General features: G+C 41.7%; 1 protein-coding gene across 3 annotated transcripts in view; it reads left to right on the top strand.

The window, feature by feature from the left end:
- Window positions 1–22,055, top strand: part of TTC17 (tetratricopeptide repeat domain 17) — a 150,517-nt gene that overhangs the window by 79,484 nt on the left and 48,978 nt on the right. For 2 of the 3 annotated variants that reach the window (XM_062196280.1, XM_062196282.1), the window contains exon 17: window positions 15,043–15,213. The exons of the other annotated variant lie outside the window; for it this stretch is intronic. In XM_062196280.1, the coding sequence (XP_062052264.1) occupies window positions 15,043–15,213 (171 nt within the window). The remainder of the gene's footprint in view (window positions 1–15,042; window positions 15,214–22,055) is intronic. 3 annotated transcript variants of the gene reach the window in all.

Here is a 22,055-nt window from a genome sequence, read left to right as displayed (position 1 = left end):
CCCACCGTGCTCTCCATGTCCTCCTCCCAGTACTGAGCAAACAGAATGTATTACAGTCAGTCATGATGACATTTTGAGTCTGAACTACTCAGGACACCTCAGTAATAAAAGAGTAATTAACTTGAATATGTCCAGTTACCCACTCAAGATGCACATGTACATATGATGTTTTATGGAGGGAGAAGAGGAAGGGATTAGCATTATCTCACCCACTAGAAGTTCACGTATCTGATAGGCAGCTGTGTTCTCCCAGCCCCAGACCCCACTCTTTCCAGTGGGCATTACAAATAAATGTCCCTTTGGTTCTCATTGAAAACTGACACCTATGGGTACATCACTAAGTCTGAAGAAGGCTGTTGGCTTTGTTTCTTCAGTGTTCTTGCTTGAGAAAATTTCCCTAGGCTGAAGGAAGCCAGAAATCTAAACTGAAAATTCTGACAACAAGAGCTGTGGCAGCTGATTGTTTTTTTCAATACAATTCCTTCGTAGAAAACTCTTTAAACATCTAAGGGATGTTTAAATTCCCTGTTTAGAGATGAAATCTGATACTTCACATTTCTGGAGGAAGTTATAGCTGCCTGGGCATTGATTCCACACTGAAGTCATTTCTAAAACAACCTGTACACATCATGGTATCTGTCTCAGTCAGCCCGGACTTGACTTCCTATGCACAGACCAGCTCCACTCTGAACTCTGGCAGACCAGGAGGCCAGATTCACTGCCAGTCCCTGCTTTGCCTGTTCTGAGAGGAGGCACGGAGTGTGAGCCCGCAGCAACCAGCCCCACTCTGAACTCTGCAGAACAGACGCTCCTTCCATGTGCGAACAGAGGGTTCCCTGGGGTGGACTCGACTCTGGAATACGTAGTAAAAAAGGAAGACATGCACACTTGGGGTCACGCGCTTTTCTTTATTTATTTTAAATCCTCTTCTGATTCATTCACCTCACCAGGAGAGAAGGGCAGTGTACACTTGAGATTGCTGATTTTATGTCTTTAATGTGGTCTGTTTTCTATCTGACATTGCATTTTAAGGTCAGTCAGTACATAACCATTACTTCAAAACCTCCTGCAAAGAGGAGGAATAACTTCTAATCTTCTCTAGCTGGGGAGGATAACTGTGGTTGACAACAGTTGATTGAATGTTTCAAAGTGGCTGGAAGAGAGAATTCTGAATGCTGCCAACACAGAGAGATGATAAGTATCAGAGGCGATAGATACACCAGTTACCCTGATCTGATTATTATACATTGTATACATGTAATGAAGTGTCACACAGTGTCCATACAAAAAAACAACATTGCTGAATAATAACAAGTCTAAAGGGCCATTACTTCTTTGTTTCTTAAGATTCATTTATTTATGTGAAAGAGTGACAAAAGAGGGAGAGACAGCAAGATCTTCCATCTGCTGGTTTACTTCCCAAATGACTACAACTACTGGGCCTGGGCCTGGGCCTGGGCCTGGGCCAGGGCCAGGGCCAGGGCCAAGCTGGGAGCCTGTAACTCCATCTGGGTCTATTATGTGAGTGGCAGGGTCTCAAGTTCTTGGACCATTCTCCACTGCTTTCCCAGGTGCGTTAGGAGAGAGCTGGATCAAAAGTGGAGCAGCCAGGTCTCAAACTGTACTGTAGGGGATGCTGGTGTCACAGGTGGTATCTTAACACTCTGTATCACAACACAACCCCCCTTTTAAATTTTTTTAAGATTTATTTATATGAAAGGCAGAGTTACAGAGAGAGAAGGAGAGACACAGAGATCGTCCACTGGTTCACTCCTGTCTACAATGGCTGAGCTGGGCCAGGCTGAAGCCAGGAGCCTGAAACTCCATCCAGATCTCCTACGTGGGTGCAGGGGCCCAAGGACTTGAGCCATTTTCTGCTGCTTTCCCAGGCACATTAGCAGGGAACTGTATCAGAAGTGGAACAGCCGGGATTCAAACCCAAGCCCATATGAGGTGCTGATATTGTATGTGGTAGCTTAACCTGCTACACCACAATGCCAGCTCCCATTGAAATAATTTCTTTTGTCTTCCTCAAATAGAGAACATAGAGCAGAGGAAGTGAGACAGTTCATTTGTCTCTCAGGTGTAGCCATAAGCAGCCTAGATTTCACTCAGATGCAAAGAGTTCTATATACTTACATAAGCAGTGCTTTTATTAGTGGTGTTTCCCAAAATTCCCTTACAGCAGGACAGCAGCTTATCTCTCCATTTCAGATAAAGAACCTAGACACGAAGAAGTAGACTGATTTGCCCAGGTTCACACACTCAGGCTTTAGCTAAGGCAGAATTTGAATTCACACCATAGATGTTCTTCTTGCTAAAACGTCTCCTGGACTCTGTTACAACCTCTGGAAATGGAAATCATGAAGGTGTCTGTTCCCAGTGAGGTTTCTTTCTTCCTCTTACTCCGGGTGGCACCGGGACCCCACCTGCCAGCTGTGGTAGAAGCTTTGCAGTAAAATTTGAAGTAGTTTATGTATCAGTGACGAGCATCTGAAAAATACTCTTTTGTTAACATTAATTTACTTTACTGCCTTTTCTAAGCAGTGGATATTTTACTAAAGAAATAAATGTCATGAAATAATGTTATGAAGTACCATTAATTATATTAAGAAATGAAGCATTTGCATGTTTTTTGTTTTTTGTGTTTTTTTTTTTTGAGGGGGGGGGGACAGGCAGAGTGGACAGTGAGAGAGACAGAGAAAAAGGTCTTCCTTTACCAGTGGTTCACCCTCCAATGGCCACTGTTCCCGGTGTGCTGTGGCCGGCGCACTGCGCTGATCTGAAGCCAGGAGCCAGGTACTTCCTCCTGGTCTCCCATGCAGGTGCAGGGCCCAAGGACTTGGGCCAACCTCCACTGCACTCCCGGGCCACAGCAGAGAGCTGGACTGGAAGAGGGGCAACCGGGACAGAATCCAGCACCCCGACCGGGACTAGAACCCAGGGTGCCGGTGCTGCAGGCGGAGGATTAGCCTGTTGAGCCACGGCGCTGGCCTGCATGTTTCAAAGTTACATTTTACCCAAAAAATCAGTTTCATAGCTGCTTAATTTTGAGTGCAATTGAGTAGAAAGGGAGAAAGACTTATACTATGAAAAGTCACTTAGGCCAGCGCCGTGACTCAACAGGCTAATCCTCTGCCTAGCGGCGCTGGCACACCAGGTTCTAGTCCCGGTCGGGGCGCCAGATTCTGTCCCGGTTGCCCCTCTTCCAGGCCAGCTCTCTGCTGTGGCCAGGGAGTGCAGTGGAGGATGGCCCAAGTGCTTGGGCCCTGCACCCCATGGGAGAGCAGGAGAAGCACCTGGCTCCTGGCTTCAGATCAGCACAGCACGCCGGCCACGGCAGCCATTGGAGGGTGAACCAATGGCAAAAGGAAGACCTTTCTCTCTGTCTCTCTCTCTATCCACTCTGCCTGTCAAAAATTTTTTAAAAAAAAAAGTCACTCGTATCTGTTCAGAGCGTGGTGATGTCCATATTACCCATCCAGATACCTTATATTTTAACTGAATATACCACAATTCTTCCTATAAAATAACTTGGCTAGAAGGCAGAGAAAGGAGACTGTAGTCTAATATAAGCTCATTAGAGCAGGGATAGTAGAAAACCTTCAGAATTTCCCACTGTTCACAAAATTTTTAAGCTCTGCAACTTTGCGTTCAAGTTCAAATTCTAACTGCCATTACAAAACAGTTATTGCCTGCGCCGCGGCTCAATAGGCTAATCCTCCACCTGCAGCGCCGGCACCCTGGATTCTAGTCCCAATTGGGACGCCAGATTCTGTCCCAGTTGCTCCTCTTCCCATCCAGCTCTCTGCTGTGGCCCAGGAGGGCAGTGGAGGATGGCCTAAGTCCTTGGGCCCTGTACCCACATGGGAGACCAGGAAGAAGCACCTGGCTCCTGGCTTCGGATCAGCGCAGTGTGCTGGCCGTAGCGGCCACTTGAGGGGTGAACCAACGGAAAAAGGAAGACCTTTCTCTCTGTCTCTGTCTCTCTCACTGTCTAACTCTGCCTGTCCAAAAAAAAAAAAAAATAGACAGTTATTATTTGTGTCTCTGAAATTCAGTATAGAACAGGGAAGGTAGGAATAATGCTGTGTAAAAAAATATATATATATTTATTTACTTGAAAGAGTTACGGAGTGAGGGAGTGGGGGGAGGTCTTTCATTTACTGACTTATTCCCCAGATGGCCGCAACAACCACCACTGGGCCAGGCCTACGCCAGAAGCTTCATCTGGGTCTCTCACCTGGGTGCAGGAACCCAAGCACTTGAGCCATCTTTCTGCTGCTTTCCCCAGTGCAATAGCAAGGAGCTAGATCAGAAGTAGAGAAGCCAGGACTTGAACTGGCATCACTATGGATGCTGGCACTGCAAACAGTGGCTTACCCGCTATGCCACAATGTCAGCCCCAGGAGTAATATTCTTATTTGTGTATGTAAAAAAATGTAAAAAGTATGTTGGAAGGAGAGAGATTTGGAGAACTGAAGCAAGACCAACAGCCTAGAGGGAGCTACTGAGCAGCCAAGAAGTAAGTGCTGGTGTAACTTAACCTGGTGTCTGTAGTCTGCTTTCACGTTGTAAGGAATGAATTCACACTGAATTAAAATGTCCTTCAGATATTGCACAGCAGACGGGGAGGCTGATTTCCAAATGTACCATATGTTTTAGGGTTTCCGTACTTGAACAGTTTAATCTGAATTATTTACCATTTTCTTCCACAAGATTGGTAGAAATGAACTCTGCCCTGCCTCCAGTATCCCCTTCACACACCCAGGCACACACCCCCACAATGAAAGTAGAAATTAGGCAGATCTCTAATCACTTCGACAAGCCAATTGCTTATACTAGACCTTCTGATTTGGCTGTAGCTAAAAGACCTTGTGTTTTTTGTTTGTTTGTTTGTTTATTTAAAAAAAAACACATAGGATAACTTCTAACTGCATGGCAAAATTCCATAGAGACAACCCTAATAATAATGGCAGGCTACTAGGAGCTATTCAGCAAACCACCTCTTTACATTTAATTCTCAATAAACTAATGAAGTGGATGCTGTTATTAAGCTCAGTTTGCAGGTGAGGAAACATATACAAAGAGGTTTTTTGTTTTTTGTTTTTTGTTTTGTTTTTTTTGACAGGCAGAGTGGACAGTGAGAGAGAGAGAGAGAAAGGTCTTCCTTTTTGCTGTTGGTTTACCCTCCAATGGCCGCTGCGGCCGGCGCACTGCGCTGATCCGAAGCCAGGAGCCAGGTGCTTCCCCTGCTCTCCCATGGGGTGCAGGGCCCAAGCACTTGGGCCATCCTCCACTGCACTCCCTGGCCACAGCAGAGAGCTGGCCTGGAAGAGGGGCAACCGGGACAGAATCCGGTGCCCCGACCGGGACTATGGGACTAGAACCCGGTGTGCCGGCACCGCAAGGCGGAGGATTAGCCTGTTGAGCCACAGCGCCGGCCTATACAAAGAGGTTTAATAATAACTCTGCAGGGCCAGTGCTGTGGCACAGCCGGTTAAAGACCTGGCCTGGGGCACCGGCATCCCATATGGGCGCCCGTTCAAGATCCAGCTGCTCCACCTCCTATCTAGCTCTCTGCTATGGCCTGGGATAGCAGTGGAAGATGACCTAAGTCCTTGAGCCCTTGCACCCACGTGGGAGACTGGGAGGAAGCTCCTGGCTCCTGGCTTCGGATCAGCTCAGCTCTGGCCGTTGTGGCCATTTGTGGAGTGAACCAGTGGAACCGAAGACCTCTCTCTCTGGCTTTACCTCTCTCTGCAATTCTTTCAAGTAAATAAAATAACTGCTTTACAGAGCTGGAATGTAGTAGACACCATTTGAACTCAAGTACTATGGCACTGGTCTGAGCTCTTAACTGTGCTTAAAGAACCACGTGGTCTTGTCATTGAGAGGAGCTTTAATTACTTGGCTCTTAGTCAGGTTTTGATGCCCCACCACTCTTGTGGCATTTTTTTATTACAACCTGAAGAGCCATAAGATGCCCAGCCAGGAATCTTTTAACCAACTTAGGAGTTCAGAAGACAGGAGGCCTTTTTAAGAAATAAGTGGTGGCCGGCACCGTGGCTCACTAAGCAAATCCTCCACCTGCAGTGCCGGTATTCCAGGTTCTAGCCCCAGTTGGGGTGCCGGTTCTGTCCCAGTTGCTCCTCTTCCAGTCCAGCTCTCTTCTGTGGCCCTGGAAGGCAGTGGAGGATGGCCCAAGTGCTTGGGCCCTGCACCCGCTTGGGAGACCAGGAGGAAGCACCTGGCTCCTGGCTTCAGATCAGCACAGCGTGCCGGCAGTAGTGGCCATTTGGGGGATGAACCAACAGAAGGAAAACCTTTCACTCTGTCTCTCTCTCACTGTCTATAACTCTACCTGTCAAATTAAAAAAAAGCAAGTAGTTAGATAAGTAAGTAGTAACTTTTGTTAGAAGGTAGAAATATTCTCCTGAGAACTTTGTAAATAGAATTAATATGTGACAATAAGAGATTTCCCTAACCTTAGTAATGATAAGGGTTCCTGAAGATTTAATTTACTCTGAAAAGCTATTTAGCCATAGAATAAATTGTACCTTTATCCCTTAGGAGATAAAGTATATTAAAAGTTAAGTTCCCCATCCTGTATACCTTTGTAGTACAAATTAGTTAGTATTAATAACCCAGTTTATGCAGGAGGTCCTCTAATGAAAGAAAAGAGTATTGAATTGTCTAGGCTGTCACAGCAGTTCCAGAATCAGAAATATCCTTGGAGTTTTATACTTAGTTGATATTATGTGGTAGTCTTTTCCTTCTAAGAAAAACCAAACTGCCGGGATTTAGATTAGATGCTAAATGCTTTGCAGGCATGTACAGAGCATTCTGCTCAGAAAAGTGTTTCCATTTTCACCTGGGACCTTATTATCTAAAATATTTCATTTAAATCATGTATTCCTTTAAGGACAAAAAAAAAAAAAGAAAGAAAAGAAAAAGTCATACCTCTCAAGGTTAGTGTAAGCCATCAGCAAAAAATAATAGTCATATGCATGGAAGATGACTTGCTCCTTTCCAGGCGTCCTTCCATTTTCCCTCCTCCAATATTTCCTTGTTTCTTTAACAAGAACATCTTCTCTTCTGGGAAATTAACTAATATTTCTCCATGTAGGCAACGTTTATCATTCTCTTTGAGCTGGAGCAGACCTGCACTGTAGACGAAAGAGCAGAAACTCGTCCTTTCTGAAGTGCTTCACTTCCCTTTAGTCAGGCGGCAGCAGTTTAACTCAGCTGTTTAATGCAAGTCACTCCAAAACAGCTTGCTTTTAGCTCTCAAAGTCAGTATTAACAATTCTAATCTTAAAGCATTTTGTTTATTTGATCATTTTAATGCTGTCTGCTTCCAAGAAGCCCCCTACCAAAGCCCCTTGTTGTTCCTTTCATTTCCTTTCTTTTCCCTCATTCTTCTCCTTGATCCCTGTTCTGAGGGATGCTGGCCCCAGTTTCAAGAATTGGAGGGCAAGGTATTCTTAAAATGGCCAAGTCTTACTCCAGGAGCACATCTGGTGGGTTTGAGGTCATGCAGGAAGATTAATTCTAGCCTGGGGGTCTTGTGCACATCATACCTTATAAATTACCTGTAAGACATTTTGTAAGTAGTGTAGACATTTAAAAAGATGAAACTAATTAAATTTTTACAATAGAAAGAGGGTGGAAGAGAAACAGAAGAAATGCAAAAGTTGTGCAAGGGAAATAGAAGATAAAAGTTCACTGAGTTACAATGTTAAAGGTTTGTCCTTTGCTTTTGTAACCTTAAGTTTTACAGAGTCTGTATCAAGGTAAAAAAAATGCTTCCATCAGCACCATCAAATCATGATTGTCATCATTATTTCTTCTCTACTTTTAAGTTTTGTTTATGTGTATCCCAATTAAGAGATTCCTCTGAGAAGTGATGTTCTTCATGGTAAGTGGTAGTTAATCAGGCATGCTGAGTTGTTTATCGTTATTAGTCTATTTTCTTTTAATGCTCTTACACATAGTTTCCCTGTACTTAACTGCACCTACCAGATGGTGAAACAGAAGTGGAGGCAAATCAGTAGCCTCTGTCCTGTCACAGAAGAATCTGGAGAAAGAAAACAACTACCATTACTAATGACTTCTTCCCCATTAACCCTCCGTGTGCACACACAAACACATCCCCACCCTCCCACACATAAATGAGAATTCCAGTTCCTGTTATTTTTGCCCAGCATATTATTATTCTTTGCTAGAATGCTTCCTTCTCTACTTTCTCTGCCAGAGGTAACACTGACCCATGGAAAGCCTAGAAGCTTTGCAGTGAGATAAACCGAAGTTTTACCATTGATTCTCATAGTACAACTCATTAAGGACAGAGGTCCTACATGCACAGTGACTCCTGTTGTTGATTTAACAATTGACACTCTGATTTATGACATCAGTGATCACCCAAGACTCTTGTCATGAGCTGCCAAGGCTATGGAAGCCTTTGGAGTCCACAAACTCTGTCAGTATTTAGACAGGGCCATAATCAAAGTGGAAGTTCTCCTCCCATCAGAGAAAGGTACCTCCTTCTTTGATGGCCCCTTCTTTCCACTGGGATCTCACAGAGATCCTTCATGTAGATCATTTTTTGCCACAGTGTCTTGGCTTTCCATGCCCGAAATGCTCTCATGGGCTTTTCAGCCAGATCCGAATGCCTTAAGGGCTGATTCTGTGGGTCAGAGTGCTGTCTAGGGCATTTGTCACTCTGAGTCTACTGTGTGGCCTGCTTCCCATGTTGGATCATTCTCTCCCTTTTAATTCTATCTATTGTTATTAGACAATAAGACACTTGGTCTTATTTATGTGATCCCTTTGACTTTTAATTCTATCTATATGATCAGTTACACACTTAAAATGATCACTTTAACATGTAAGATGGCATTAGTACCACCCAGCTTAATGCGATTTGGAGTCCCATGGCAAGTTTTTAGCTTTACCTTAGGGATAAGTCCATGGAATGTGTGCCAAACTATACATATCCTCCCTCATTTATTCCACTCTTATTTTTTACTGGGATCAATTTTCAATTGGATTTAAACACCTATGAATAATTCTGTGTTAAGTAAAGAGTTCGAACAATAGTATTAAGTAGAAAAATAAAATAGTAAAAATCAAATAATAAACTGTTCCTCAACAGTCAGGACAAGGGCTAAAAAAGTTATTGCTTCTCATAGTGTCAATTTCACTTCTACAGGTTTCCTTTTAGGTGCTGTGTGTGTTGTCACAGATCAGGGAGAACATATGACATCTGTCCGTTGGGACTGGTTTATTTCACTCAGCATGATGTTTTCCAGATTCATCCATTTTGTTGCAAATGACCGGATTTCATTTTTTTATCACTGTGTAATATTCCATAGACTACATATCCCATAATCTCTTTATCCAGTCTTCCATTGACAGGCATTTAGGTTGATTCCATGTCTTAGCTATTGTGAATTGAGCTGCAATAAACATGGAGGCACAGATAGCTCTTTCTCTTTGCCAATTTCATTTCCCTTGGGTAAATTCCGAGAAGTGGGATGGCTGGCTTGTATGGTAGGACTATATTCAGATTTCTGAGGTATCTCCAAACTGTCTTCCACAGTGGCTGTACCAGTTTGCATTCCTACCAACAGTGGATTAGGGTCCCTTTTTCCCCACATTCTCACCAGCATTTGTTTTTTATTGATTTCTATATGAAAGGCATTCTAACCAGGGTGAGATGAAACCTCATTGTGGTTTTTAGATTTCCCTGATGGCTAGTGATGCTGAACATTCTTTCTTGTGTCCGTTGCCATTTGGATTTCCTCTTTTAAAAATGTCTGTTTAAATCCTTGGCCCATCTCTTAACTGGGTTGTTTGGTTGTTGTAGAGTTTCTTGATCTCTTTGTAGATTCAGATTGTTAATGCTTTATCAATTGCATAGTTTGCAAATAATTTCTCCCATTCTGTCAGTTGCCTCTTCACTTTCCTATTTCTTCTCAATTTGATGTAGTCCCATTTGTTAACTTTGCCTGTGTCTCTGGGGTCTTTTCCAAGAAGTCTTTGCCTGTGCCAATGTCTTATAGGGTTTCTGTGATGTTCTCTAATAATTTGATGGTGTGAGGTCATAGATTTAGATCTTTAATGAATATTGTAAGGTGTAAGTAGAGGTTTTCCTTTATGCTTCTGCATGTGGAAATTCAGTTTTCCCAGCACCATTTATTGAATAGACTGTCCTTGCTCTAGGGGTTGGTTTTACCTCCTTGATCAGTTATAAGTTGGTTGTAGATGTTTGGGTTGATATCTGATGTTTATATTCTGTACCATTGGTCTATCCATCTGTTTTTGTAGTACCAGGCTGTTTTGATTATAACTGCCCTGTAGTTTGTCTTGAAATCTGGTATTCTGATGCCTCCGGCTTTGTTCTTTTGTGTAAGATTGCTTTAGCTATTCAAGTTCTCCTATGCCTCTATATGAATTTCAGCATCATTTTTTTCTAGATCTGAGAAGCATGACTTTGGTATTTATTTGGTATCACACTGGATCTGTAAATTGCTTTTGGGAGAATGGACATTCTGATTCGATTGATTCTTCTAATCCATGAACATAGAGGATTTTTCCATTTTTTTGTATCTTCTATTTCTTTCTTTAATGTTTTGTAATTCTCATCAAAGAGATCTTTGACAACCTTGCTTAAGTTTATTCCAAGGTATTTGATTTTTTTTTTTTTTTGGTAGCTATTGTGAATGGGATTGATCTTAGAAGTTCTTTCTCAACAATGGCATTGTCTGTGTATATAAAGGCTGTTGATTTTTGTGTATTGATTTTATATCCTGCTTCTTTACCAAACTCTTTTATGAGTTCCAATAGTCTCTTAGTGGAGTTTTTTGAATCCCCTGTAAAAAGAATCATGTTGTCTGCCAATAGGGATAGTTTGACTTCCTCCTTCCCAATTTATATCATTTTGATTTCTTTTTCTTACCTAATGGCTCTGGCTAGAACTTCCGGGACTATAGTGAATACCAGTAGTGAGGGTGCCATCCATGTCTGGTACCAGATCTCAGTGCAAATGCTTTCAGCTTTTCCACATTCAATATGATACTGGCCGTGGGTTTGTCATAAATTGCCTTGATTGTGTCGAGGAATGTTCCTTCTATACCCAGTTTGCTTAGAGTTTTCATCATGAAAGGGTGTGGTATTTTATCAAATGCTTTCTCTTCATCTGTTGAGATGATCATATGGTTTTTGTTCAGCAGTTTATTCATGTGGTGTATCACATTGATTGATTTGCGAATTTTGAACCATCCCTTCATACCAGGGATAAATCCCACCTGGTTTGAGTGGATGAGCTTTCTGATGGATTCTGTTGGCCAGAATTTTATTGAGGACTTTTGCGTCTATGTTCATCAAGGAAATTGGTCTGTAATTCTCTTTCTCTGTTGCATCTTTTTCAGGTTTAGGAATTAGGGTTATACTGGCTTCGTAGAAAGAATTTGGGAGGATTCCCTCTCTTTCATTTGTTTTGAATAGCTTTAGAAGAATTGGAGTTAGTTCTTCTTTAAATGTCTGGCAGAATTCAGCAGTGAATCCATCTGGTCCTGGGCTTTTCTTTGTAGTGAGGGCCTTTATTACTGATTCAATTTCTGTCTTGGTTATGGGGTCTGTGTATGTTTTCTGTGTCTTCGTGGCTCAATTTAGGTGGGTTGTATGTGTCCAGGAATCTATCCATTTCTTCTAGGTTTCCCAGTTTATTGGCATACAGCTCTTCGTAGTAATTTCTGATGGTTCTTTTTATTTCTGCGGTGTCTGTTGTTACATTTCCCTTCTTTCTCTAATTTTATTGATTTGGGTCTTCTCTCTCTTTTTTTGGTTCGTTGGGCCAATGGTGTGTCAATTTTGTTTATTTTTTCCAAAAACCAGCTCTTCCTTTTGCTGATCCTTTGTATTGTTATTTTGTTAATTCAATTTTGTTGATTTCTTCTCTAATTATTTCTTTTCTCCTACTAGTTTTGGGTTTGGTTTGCTGTTGTTTTTCTAGATCTTTGAGACTCATTGATAGCTCAATTATTTGGTGCTTTTCCAGTTTCTTGATGTAGGCACCTGTTTCTATAAACTTCCTCTTAACACTGCTTTTGTTCCTCTCCTCAATGGAGACCAGTGCCTGAGCGCTAGCCCCAGTGAGTATAATATTCATACACTCTGTCCCAAGGACCACACAAACGATCTGCGCAGTCCTCAGTGTAATTTCAGATTCCCCACCAATGTCTCTCACCAGGTAACCAGGAACCCCCGAGCTTGTAGCATCTCCCACTGAGACTGCTCAATGTCCCAGCCACACCATGAGTCCTCCCACACACCCTGGTTTTTTTCACAGTCCTGGTACAAAAGCCTCACACAGTCACAGGCTCCTAGCTCCCTGTTAGTTCTCCCCCTCCAGAGTCAGGAGTCTCCACTTGGCTGGCTGTCCAGTGCAGACACAACCTGGTGCAGCTGTTACAAATGTCCAAAATGGCACCCACTCTATCGGCTTGTTGCAGAAGCATTGTAAAGTGATCGGGAAGAGAGAAATGTGTCTGTTCTGTCCTTTTTTTTTTTTTTTTTCCTCCTCTAGTTTGGCAGGTACACTTCCCCCCACAGGGCTCCAGGCCGGGTTCCCTCTAGGCTCTTCCTGCCGCTTTTTCGCTAGTGGCTTGTGCTGCTGCATTCTGGTCTCACCTCGCTCTCCAGTGCTGGTGCATAACTCTTGGCTGCTGCAGTCCGAGCCTGGGCACCCAGGCCCTCCACATACGTCTACCATGTCCCTCTAATTTTGGTAGAGTTTCCTCTGCCATTTTTTCCCCAACTCTTCCCTGAGACTACACTCTCTCCACTTTTTTTAAACTATCTTCTCCTGGGCTAGAGCAGTAAGCTCCCTCCCTGTTCCACCATCTTGGAACCGACTGCTAAAACTCTTGAAACAAAGAATTCTGTTGCAATGTAGCCTTGTTTTATTTGGTATCCTCAAATAGGTGATAATGTAGAATTGGCAAATGGAAGGTTACACCCTACACATGTGACCTCCTTACTCCAAATTCATTAGAATTGCAAGAAGATTCTGAGTTCATCACACTTTCTCAGTCTGTGAAGGGAAATCTTACGAGAAGTAATTTCTTAAGGAATCCAAAAGGATGTCCTTGAATCCACAGAGAGACTTCTTGTACTGACATTGTTTGTAGTTTGATTGGGTCCATCTATCTCTTTGAGAGAACATTCTCTGAAAAATGAGTGTTGTAAAATGTTGGAATGTTCTGCTGAGTAGAGGAGGGCAGTACTCATACATTCTTATCCAAAGTATTGTCCTCTAATAGGGAAGCCGTGGCCTTCCACTCAATATGCATTCTCAATGACAGTATAGATGGCGCATAAGGGAGTAAGACAACACCTCTTCAGTGAACTAAATCAACTGGCATTTACCATTGGCATTCAGAGGAGAGACAAATATCATAACCAGGTCCCTGCCACAGCAGACCTATTAGACTACTAACACATACCCCTACCCAGAGATTGAACATTAGATAAAACCAAATAATGGGAATGTTTGTCTACATTAACATTTAATAGAATCAAAACCCTTCAACTCATTTGGTAAAATTATAGTAGAGGTTAGTCTTACTGTACATGTCAAAAAATACATCAAGAGGGCCGGCGCCACTGCTCACTTGGCTAATCCTCCACCTGCAGCACCAGCACCCCGGGTTCTAGTCCTGGTTGGGGTGCCAAGTTCTGTCTGGTTGCTCTTCCAGTCCAGCTCTCTGCTGTGGCCCAGGAGTGCAGTGGAGGATGGCCCAAGTCCTTGGGCCCTGCACTCACGTGGGAGACCAGGAGGAAGCACTTGGATCCTGGCTTCAGATCGGCCTGCTATGGGGGCCATTTTGGGGGTGAACCAACAGAAAAAATGAAGACCTTTCTATCTCTCTTTCACTGTCTAACTCTGCCTGTCAAAAAATATGTATATATCAAAGAGTGCCAGGATTACACTCAAGTTGTGCTATTTTATGCTTAGGTAAATTTTTATACACACAATTAGAACTTGTTTTCCAGAAGAAAAACAGGTGCCTTTATTATGTTGTAATCTTAAATGTGAACTCTCTGACATCATCCTCCTTTAGTTATTTGGGTTTTAATTTTTTATAATCCCTCACCTTTTGGTATCTCATTTTTTTTAAGATTTTATTTATTGGAGAGGCAGAATCACAGACAGACAAGGAGAGACAGAGAGAAAAGTCTTCCATTCACTGGTTCACTCCCCAGTGGCCACAGTGGTCAGAGCTGGGCTGATCAGGAGCCAGGAGCTTCCTTGGGTCTCGTACGTGGGTGCAGGGGCCCAAGGACTTGAACAATCCTCCACTGCTGTCTCAGGCCATAAACAGAGAGCTGGATTAGAAGAGGAGCATCTGGGACAGTAACTGGTGCCCACATAAGATGCTGGCGCCACAGGTGGAGGCTTAACCTACGCTACAGCACTGGCCTGGTATATTTCATTTTAAGCTTCAGTGTAAGAATATTATTACTCCTCTGCCATAAATTATTTATCTAAGCCTTATTCAGGTATTAATTGGTCATTTCTTACCTTTGAAAGACAAAAAGAAAACTTTTTGATGATATTTTTAACTTAAAGGAAATAGTTCATAGCCGTTGTGAATGGAACAAGGTCTTAGGGCTTGATCTTTGTTGTTTATGCCTTCCCAAACAAAATACTCACTCACGGTTTGCTAGAACAGATTTTACTCATTTATGTACCAGTCTTCTTAATGTCATTTATTGAATAGCTCATTGAAAGAAGTAAGATAAGTTGTATTTGCACCAACCCAGTACCATAGCAGCTATAACTTGAACTTCAGTGTAAAACCCTAAATCACAATAATGATCTGCTTTGGGTCCTCCAGGCTCACTGTTTTTTGTGCATTCTGCTGGAGAAAAATTAGCATTGTCACCTTTTACCTCTTAATATTTTGGCACCTTGCAGTGTGGAACTACGTAAGAGAGATGTTTCTCATGTGCTGTGTGTCTCTTGTCTTTGAGGTCATTGTCATGAGAAAACCCTGGACAACAGCCACGACAAGCAGAAATACTTTGACAACGCACAGTCACTAGATGCTACTTACGAGGAGCCGTCCGAGAAGGGAGCAGAGGAGGACCCTGTGCTTTCTGTTGAGAATTCAGGGAGACATTCGGAGGCCCTTAGACTGGAGAGTAAGTTGCTTTGACCTGGGCTATACTTCTGGGGGGAAGGGAAATCAACTCTCAAGCTTTAAGCTTAGCCTTTCTCTGCTTTCAAGAGTTTGTTTCCTTCTTTTCATAGTCACTGCTTATTATATTGTGGGATTGTGAGGGTGTTCCTCAGATGCTGAGGCAGAAGCCAGGCCACAGGTGAAACGTGCTTCTCATGCCTTCGTTCTCCTCCACTTCAGTCTCACTTTTTTGCTAGAACAGATCTGACTTGTTGATGTACCAGTCTTCCTTCTTAGTGTCATTCTATTGAGTGAGTCATTGAGAAAAGGAAGGTGAGTTGTATTTACACTGACCCAGTAAAGTATTAGGATTTGGAATAATGGGCATAGTTACTAGACCCTCTGCTAAAAGTCTGTTTGTTTTGAGTTATGCTATACTGAGCAGTTCTTAAGATTATCACTCAATTCAGATTTGCCAAAATGAATGACTTTTTTTCTTTAGCGTCCATCCTACTTGACCACTTGACTACATTTGGAGTTGTGTTCTACTCCCCACTCTTGAAACTCTCTCTTCTCCTCTTAGTTTCCGGAATATCATTTGCTCCTGTCCTCAGACCATCTTCTTCCATGTCCTTCGCTTTTTATTTATTCTGTGCTTTGTTTGTTGAATTACCCAGAATCTTAACGTTAGTCTTTTTTTACCCTTCTATCCATGGTGATTCAGATACCTTTGAATACTCCAATGACTCCAAATCCATATTTGCAACTAAAACATTCTCTGCAACTCTAGATCTTATTTCCACATATTGAACATATACAGAGTTGAACTTGTCCTCACTTTCACTCAGTTTTCTGAACTGCTTCTAATTCCTGTGTTTCTAGTCTGGCAGCATTATATCCTAATCAGTCTCTAAGACCTGTTGAATCTGTCTTCTCGTCACCTGTTTCCTCTGCCACTGCCTGAATTCAGATTCTCCTCATTTCTGCCTGCACTATTGCATAGCCTATATACATGGAGAGGAAGAGAGGACATGTAATCAATACAGAATTTAAAAAGTAGAAGCAACCACTGCCTCCAGTTTCTCATGTGTTCAAGAGTTGCTTCTAAAATCTGATCAGGTAAGTTGCCTAGATTTAAATTTTTCTGTAGCTCTCTGTAGGAAGAATCCAGATGTCTTAGTGTGGGTCATAAGGCATTCTGGTCTTTATTCCCCTCATCCCATGCTGTTTTGAGCCTCCATGTCACTTGGCCAGGCTGGAAATGGCCTCTAGGGACTCTGCTTTATATGGACAGTTCCCACACGTGTTCAAGACCCAGCTCAAAAGTCACTGCCTGGAGGCCAGTGCTGTGGCCTAGTGGGATAAGCCGCCATCTGCAGTTCCAGCATCCCATAGGGAAGTTGGTTCAAGTCTCGGCTGCTCTGCTTCTGATCCAGCTCCCTGTTGATGTACCTTGGAAAGCAGCGGAAGATAGCCCAAGTTCTTGGGCGCCTGCACACACGTGGGAGAACTGGAAGAAGCTCCAGACTCCTGGCTCTGGCCTGGTCCAGCCCCAGCAGTTGGGACCATTTGGGAAATGAACCGGAAGATGGAAGATCTCTTTCTCTGTCTCGTTGTCTCTCTGTAATTTTGCCTTTCAAATAAATAGACAAATCCTTTTTTTTTTTTTTTTTTAAAGTCACCCCCTCTCTGAGGCATTCACAAAGGTTTCCAAGTGTTAGGTGCCCTACCTACTGACTTGTTTCTACTTTTTGTTGAGGCACATTCTTTTTGTTTGTTTGTTTGTTTGTAAGATGGATTTATTTATTTGAAAGTCAGGGTTACAGAGAAGGAGAGGCAGAGGCAGAAAGAGAGAGAGAATATCTTCCATTTTCTAGTTCACTCCCCAAATGGCCGTGATGGCTAGAGCTGGGTCAGTTGAAGTCAGGAGCCAGGAACTTCTGGTTCTCCCATGTGGGAGCAGGGGCCTAAATGCTTGAGCCATCTTTTGCTGCTTTCCTAGGTGCATTAGTAGGGAGCTGGAATGGAAGTGGTGCAGCCAGAACCAGCACCCATTTGGGTTGCCAGGATCACAGGCAGTGGCTTTATCTGCTATGTAAAGCACATTTCATACACAATTAATTGCTTGTATGGTTGGTTTCCTGACTATGTGAGCCTCTAACATCCCGTGTCCTATATAACTTTATGTTCCTATATGTAATACATATTTTTAATAAAATGTGATGTTTACCTTTCTGTGTAGGTTACATTAACATATTTAGCAATTTTAAAACATTTTTCCTTCTGAGATTGTTGTATATGATATCTAAATAAGCAAATTAGGACTCAAAGGGGAATTTGTGACTTTGACCTTTGTGGGTTTAGAAATTGAGTTTCATGCATTCTACCAGAAATTATTGGACTTTAAGGAAACGTATTAACACTTACCAACTCCAGAGATTAATTCTTTTATTTCCTTTTTTTTTTTTTAAGATTTATTTTATTTGAAAGGCAGAATCACAGAGAAGTCTTCCATCTATTGGTTCACTCTCCAAATGATTGTAACGGCTAGGGCTAGGCCAGGCCAAATGCAGGAGCCAGGAGATTCATCTAGGTCTCCCATATGTATGCAAGAGCCCAAACACTTGTGCCATGTTCCACCGCTATCCCGGGCACTTCAGCAGGGAGCTAGATTGAAAGTAGAGCAGCCAGGACTCCCAACTGGTGCCAATATGGGATGCTGGCGCTGCAGGCAGAGGCTTAACCCTCTACGCCACAGTGCCAGACCTGAGAGATTAATTCTTAAACTAGATAACCAGGTTGTCCATTTGCATGTGAACTTTTCCTTTGGTTCTTGGTAACATCATGTCTTTTTGGCATCATGATACAAACACAACTAAATGAACCACATGAGCTTACTTGTTATGCTCAGAACCATTAGAAACAAAGCAGAATAATGTTCAGGGGCATTTTATTCCATTTATAGAAACAGTCTTTGTTTCAGAACAATACATCTCCCAGGTCACCAGGATTTTTTTTTTTTTTTTCAGTTCTCCATCATATCTTCCCTTTATTTTTTTCCCCAGAAACCTTTTATTTAAGGTATGCAAACTTCTTGTGTTTCATAAATACAACTTTAGGAACACAGTGATTCTTCCCATCCTAACCGCACTCCCACCCTTTCTCTTCCTCCCTCTCCATTCCCATTCTTATTTTTTTACTAACATCTATTTTCAATTAACATTATACACAGAAGATTAACTCTATTCTAAGTAAAGTGTTCAACAAATAGCATGAAAAAACAAAACTGTTTCTCAACAGTCAAGACAAGGGCTGTTCAAAGTCTTCTCAAAGTGTCAGTTCACTTCCATAGATTATCTTTTAGGTGCTCTGTTAGTACCACAGGTCAGGGAAAACATATGGTATATGTCCTTTTGGGACTGGCTTATTTCACTAAGTATAATGTTTTTCAGTTGTATCCATTTTGTTGCAAATGACAGGATTTCATTTTTTTACCCCTGTGTAGTACCCCATGGTGTACATTTCCCATAATTTTCTTTATCCAGTCCTCAGTTGACTGAAATTGGGTTGATTCCATATCTTAGCTATTGTGAATTGAGCTGCAATCAACATGGGGGTACGGATAGCTCTTTGATATGCTGATTTCATTTCCCTTGGGTATATTCCCAGGAGTGGGATGGCTGGTAGGTCTATATTCAGATTTCTGAGGTAACTCAATACTATCTTCCACAGTGGCTATACCAGTTTACATTCCCGCCAACAGTGAATTAGGGTACCTTTTTCCTTACATCCTCACCAGCATTTATTGTTTGTTGATTTCTGTTTGAAAGCCATTCTAAGAGGGTAAGGTGAAACCTCATTGTGGTTTTGGTTTAGATTTCCCTGATGGCTAGTGATCCTAAGCATTTTTTCATGTGTCTGTTGCCATTTGTATTTCCTCTGTTGAAAAATGTCTGTTTAAGCCAGCGCCACAGCTCACTAGGTTAATCCTCCGCCTGTGGCGCCAGCACCCCAGCTTCTAGTCCCAGTCAGGGTGCCGGATTCTGTCCCGGTTTCTCCTCTTCCAGTCCAGCTCTCTGCTGTGGCCCGGGAATGCAGTGGAGGATGGCCCACGTCGTTGGGCCCTGCACCAGCATGGGAGACCAGGAGGAAGCACCTGGCTCCTGGCTTCGGATCAGTGCGGTGTGCCAGCCGCAGCACGCTGGCCACAGCAGCCATTGGGGAGTGAACCAACGGAAAAGGAAGCCTTTCTCTCTGTCTCTCTCTCTCACTGTCCACTCTGCCTGGCAAAAAATAAAATAAATAAATAAAAATAAATGTCTATTTAAATACTTTGCCCATTTCTTAACTGGGTTGTTTCATTGTTGTTGAGTTTCTTGAGTTCCTGTATATATTCTGTATATATATTAATCTTTCATCAGTTTAATAGTTTGCATATATTTTCTCTCATTCTCTCAGTTGCCTCTTCATTTTGCTGAGTGTTTCTTTTGCAGTGCAGAAGCTTCTCAATTTGATGTAATCCCATTTGTCAATTTTGGCTTTGATTGCCTGTGCCTCTAAGGGTCTTTTCCAAGAAGTCTTTGCCTGTGCTAATGTCTTGCAGGATTTCCCCAATGTTTTCTAATAATTTGATGGTATTGGGTCATAGATTTAGGTCTTTGATCCATTTTGAGTTGATTTTTATGTAAGATGTACGGTAGGGGTCTTGTTTCATATTTCTGCATGCAGAGATCCAGTTTTCCCAGCACCTTGTGTTGGAGAGACTGTCCTTGCTCCAGGGATTGATTTTAGCTTCTTTGTCAAAGATAAACTGATTGTAGATGTGTGGGTTGATTTCTGGTATTTCTGTTCTGTTCCATTGATCTCTCCATCTGTTTCTATGCCAGTACTAGGCTATTTTGATTATAACTGCCCTGTAGTATGTCTTAAAGTCTGATATTGTGATGCCTCCAGCTTTGTTTTTGTTGTATAAGATTGCTTTAGCTATTCAGGTCTCCTGTGTTTCCATATGATTTTCAGCATCATTTTTTTCTATATCTGAGATGAATGTCTTTAGTATTTTGATTGGTATTGCATTGAATCTGTAAATTGCTTTTGGTTATATGGACATTTTGGTGGTATTGATTCTTCCAAAACATGAACATGAAGATTTTTTCCATTTTTATGTGTGTCTTCTTCTGTTTCTTCCTTTAATGTTTTGTAATTCTCATCATAGTGATCTTTGATGTGCTTGGTTAACTATATTCCAAGGTATTTAATTTTTTGCAGCTATTGTGAATGGGATTGATATTAAAATAAGTTATTTCTCAGCCATGGCATTATCTGTGTATATAAAGGCTGTTGATTTTTCTGTATTGATTTTATATCCTGCTATTTTAACAAACTCTCATGAGTTCCATTGGCCTCTTAGTGGAGTCTTTTGGATCCCCTGTATATAGAATCATGTCATCTGTAAATAGGGAGAGTTTGACTTCCTCCTTCCCAATTTGTATCCCTTTGATTTCTTTTTCTTACCTAATGGCTCTGGGTAAAACTTCCAAGACTATATTGAATAGCAATGATGAGAGTGGGCATCCCTGTCTGGTTCCAGATCTCAGTGGGAATGCTTCCAACTTTTCTCCATTCAATAGGATACTGGTCATGGGTTTGTCATAAATTCCCTTGATTATGCTGAGGAATGTTCTTCTGTTCCCAATTTGCTTAAAGTTTTCATCATGAAAGGGTGTTGCATTTTATAAACTGCTTTCTCTGTATCTATTAGTAATCATATGGTTTTTGTTCTTCAGTTTGTTAATGTGAAGGATCACATTGATTGATTTGCAAATGTTGAACCGTCCCTGTACTTGGTCTGGGTAAATGATCTTTTAGATGTGTTGTTGTATTCAATTGGCTAGTGTTTTGTTGAGCATTTTTGTGTCAATTTTCATCAGGGAAATTAGTCTGTAGTTCTCTTTATCTGTTGTATCTTTTTTAGGTCTAGGAGTTAAAGTGATGCTGACTTCATAGAAGGAGTTTGGAGGATTGCCTCCCTTTCTTTTGATTTGAATAGCTTGAGAAGAATTGGAGTTAGTTCTTTAAATGTCTGGTAGAATTCAGCAGTGAAGGCATCTGGTCCTGGGCTTTTCTTTGTTTTGAGGGTATTTATTACTGATTCAATTTCCATCTTGATTATTGGTCTGTTTGGGTGTTCTGTGTCTTCATGGCTCAATTTCGGCGGGTTGAGTATGTCTAGGAGGCCATCTATTTCTTCTGGGTTTCCTGATTTGTTGGCATACAGCTCTTTGTAGTAATTTCTGATGACTCTTTTTTATTTCTGTGGTATCTATTGTTACATTTCCTTTTTCATCTCTAATTTTATTGATTTGGGGGTGTTCGCCCTGCTTTTTTTTGTTTGTTTGGTTAGTTGACCAATTTTATTTATTTTTTCAAAAAAACAGCTCTTTGTTTCTCTGGTCCTTTGTATTTTTTTATTTTGCTTTGTTTTGTTTCAATTTCATTTCTTCTCTATTTTAATTATTTCTTTTCTCCTACTAATTTTGGGTTTGGTTTGCTGTTGTTCTAGGACCTTGAGATGCATTGATAGCTCATTTATTTGGTGCCTTTCCAATTTCTTGATGTAGGCACCAATTGCTATAAACTTTTCTCTTAACATTGCTTTTTCTGTATTCCTTAAGATTTGAAATGTTGTATTGTCATTATCATTTGTTTCCAGAATTTTTTTTATTTCTTCTATGACCCACTGTTCATTCAGGAATATGTTGTTCAGTCACCATGTGTTTACATATGTCCTAGAGATTCTTGAGTTGTTGATTTCCATCTTCATAGAAGATGCATGGAATGCTATTCACTTTTTTGAATTTGCTG

The sequence above is a fragment of the Lepus europaeus genome, chromosome 7 (genome assembly GCF_033115175.1).
Source record: "Lepus europaeus isolate LE1 chromosome 7, mLepTim1.pri, whole genome shotgun sequence".
NCBI classification, from domain to species: Eukaryota; Metazoa; Chordata; class Mammalia; order Lagomorpha; family Leporidae; genus Lepus; species Lepus europaeus.
The sequence above is the reverse complement of the archived record's forward strand: the minus strand, read 5'-3'. Positions and strand labels throughout refer to the sequence as shown.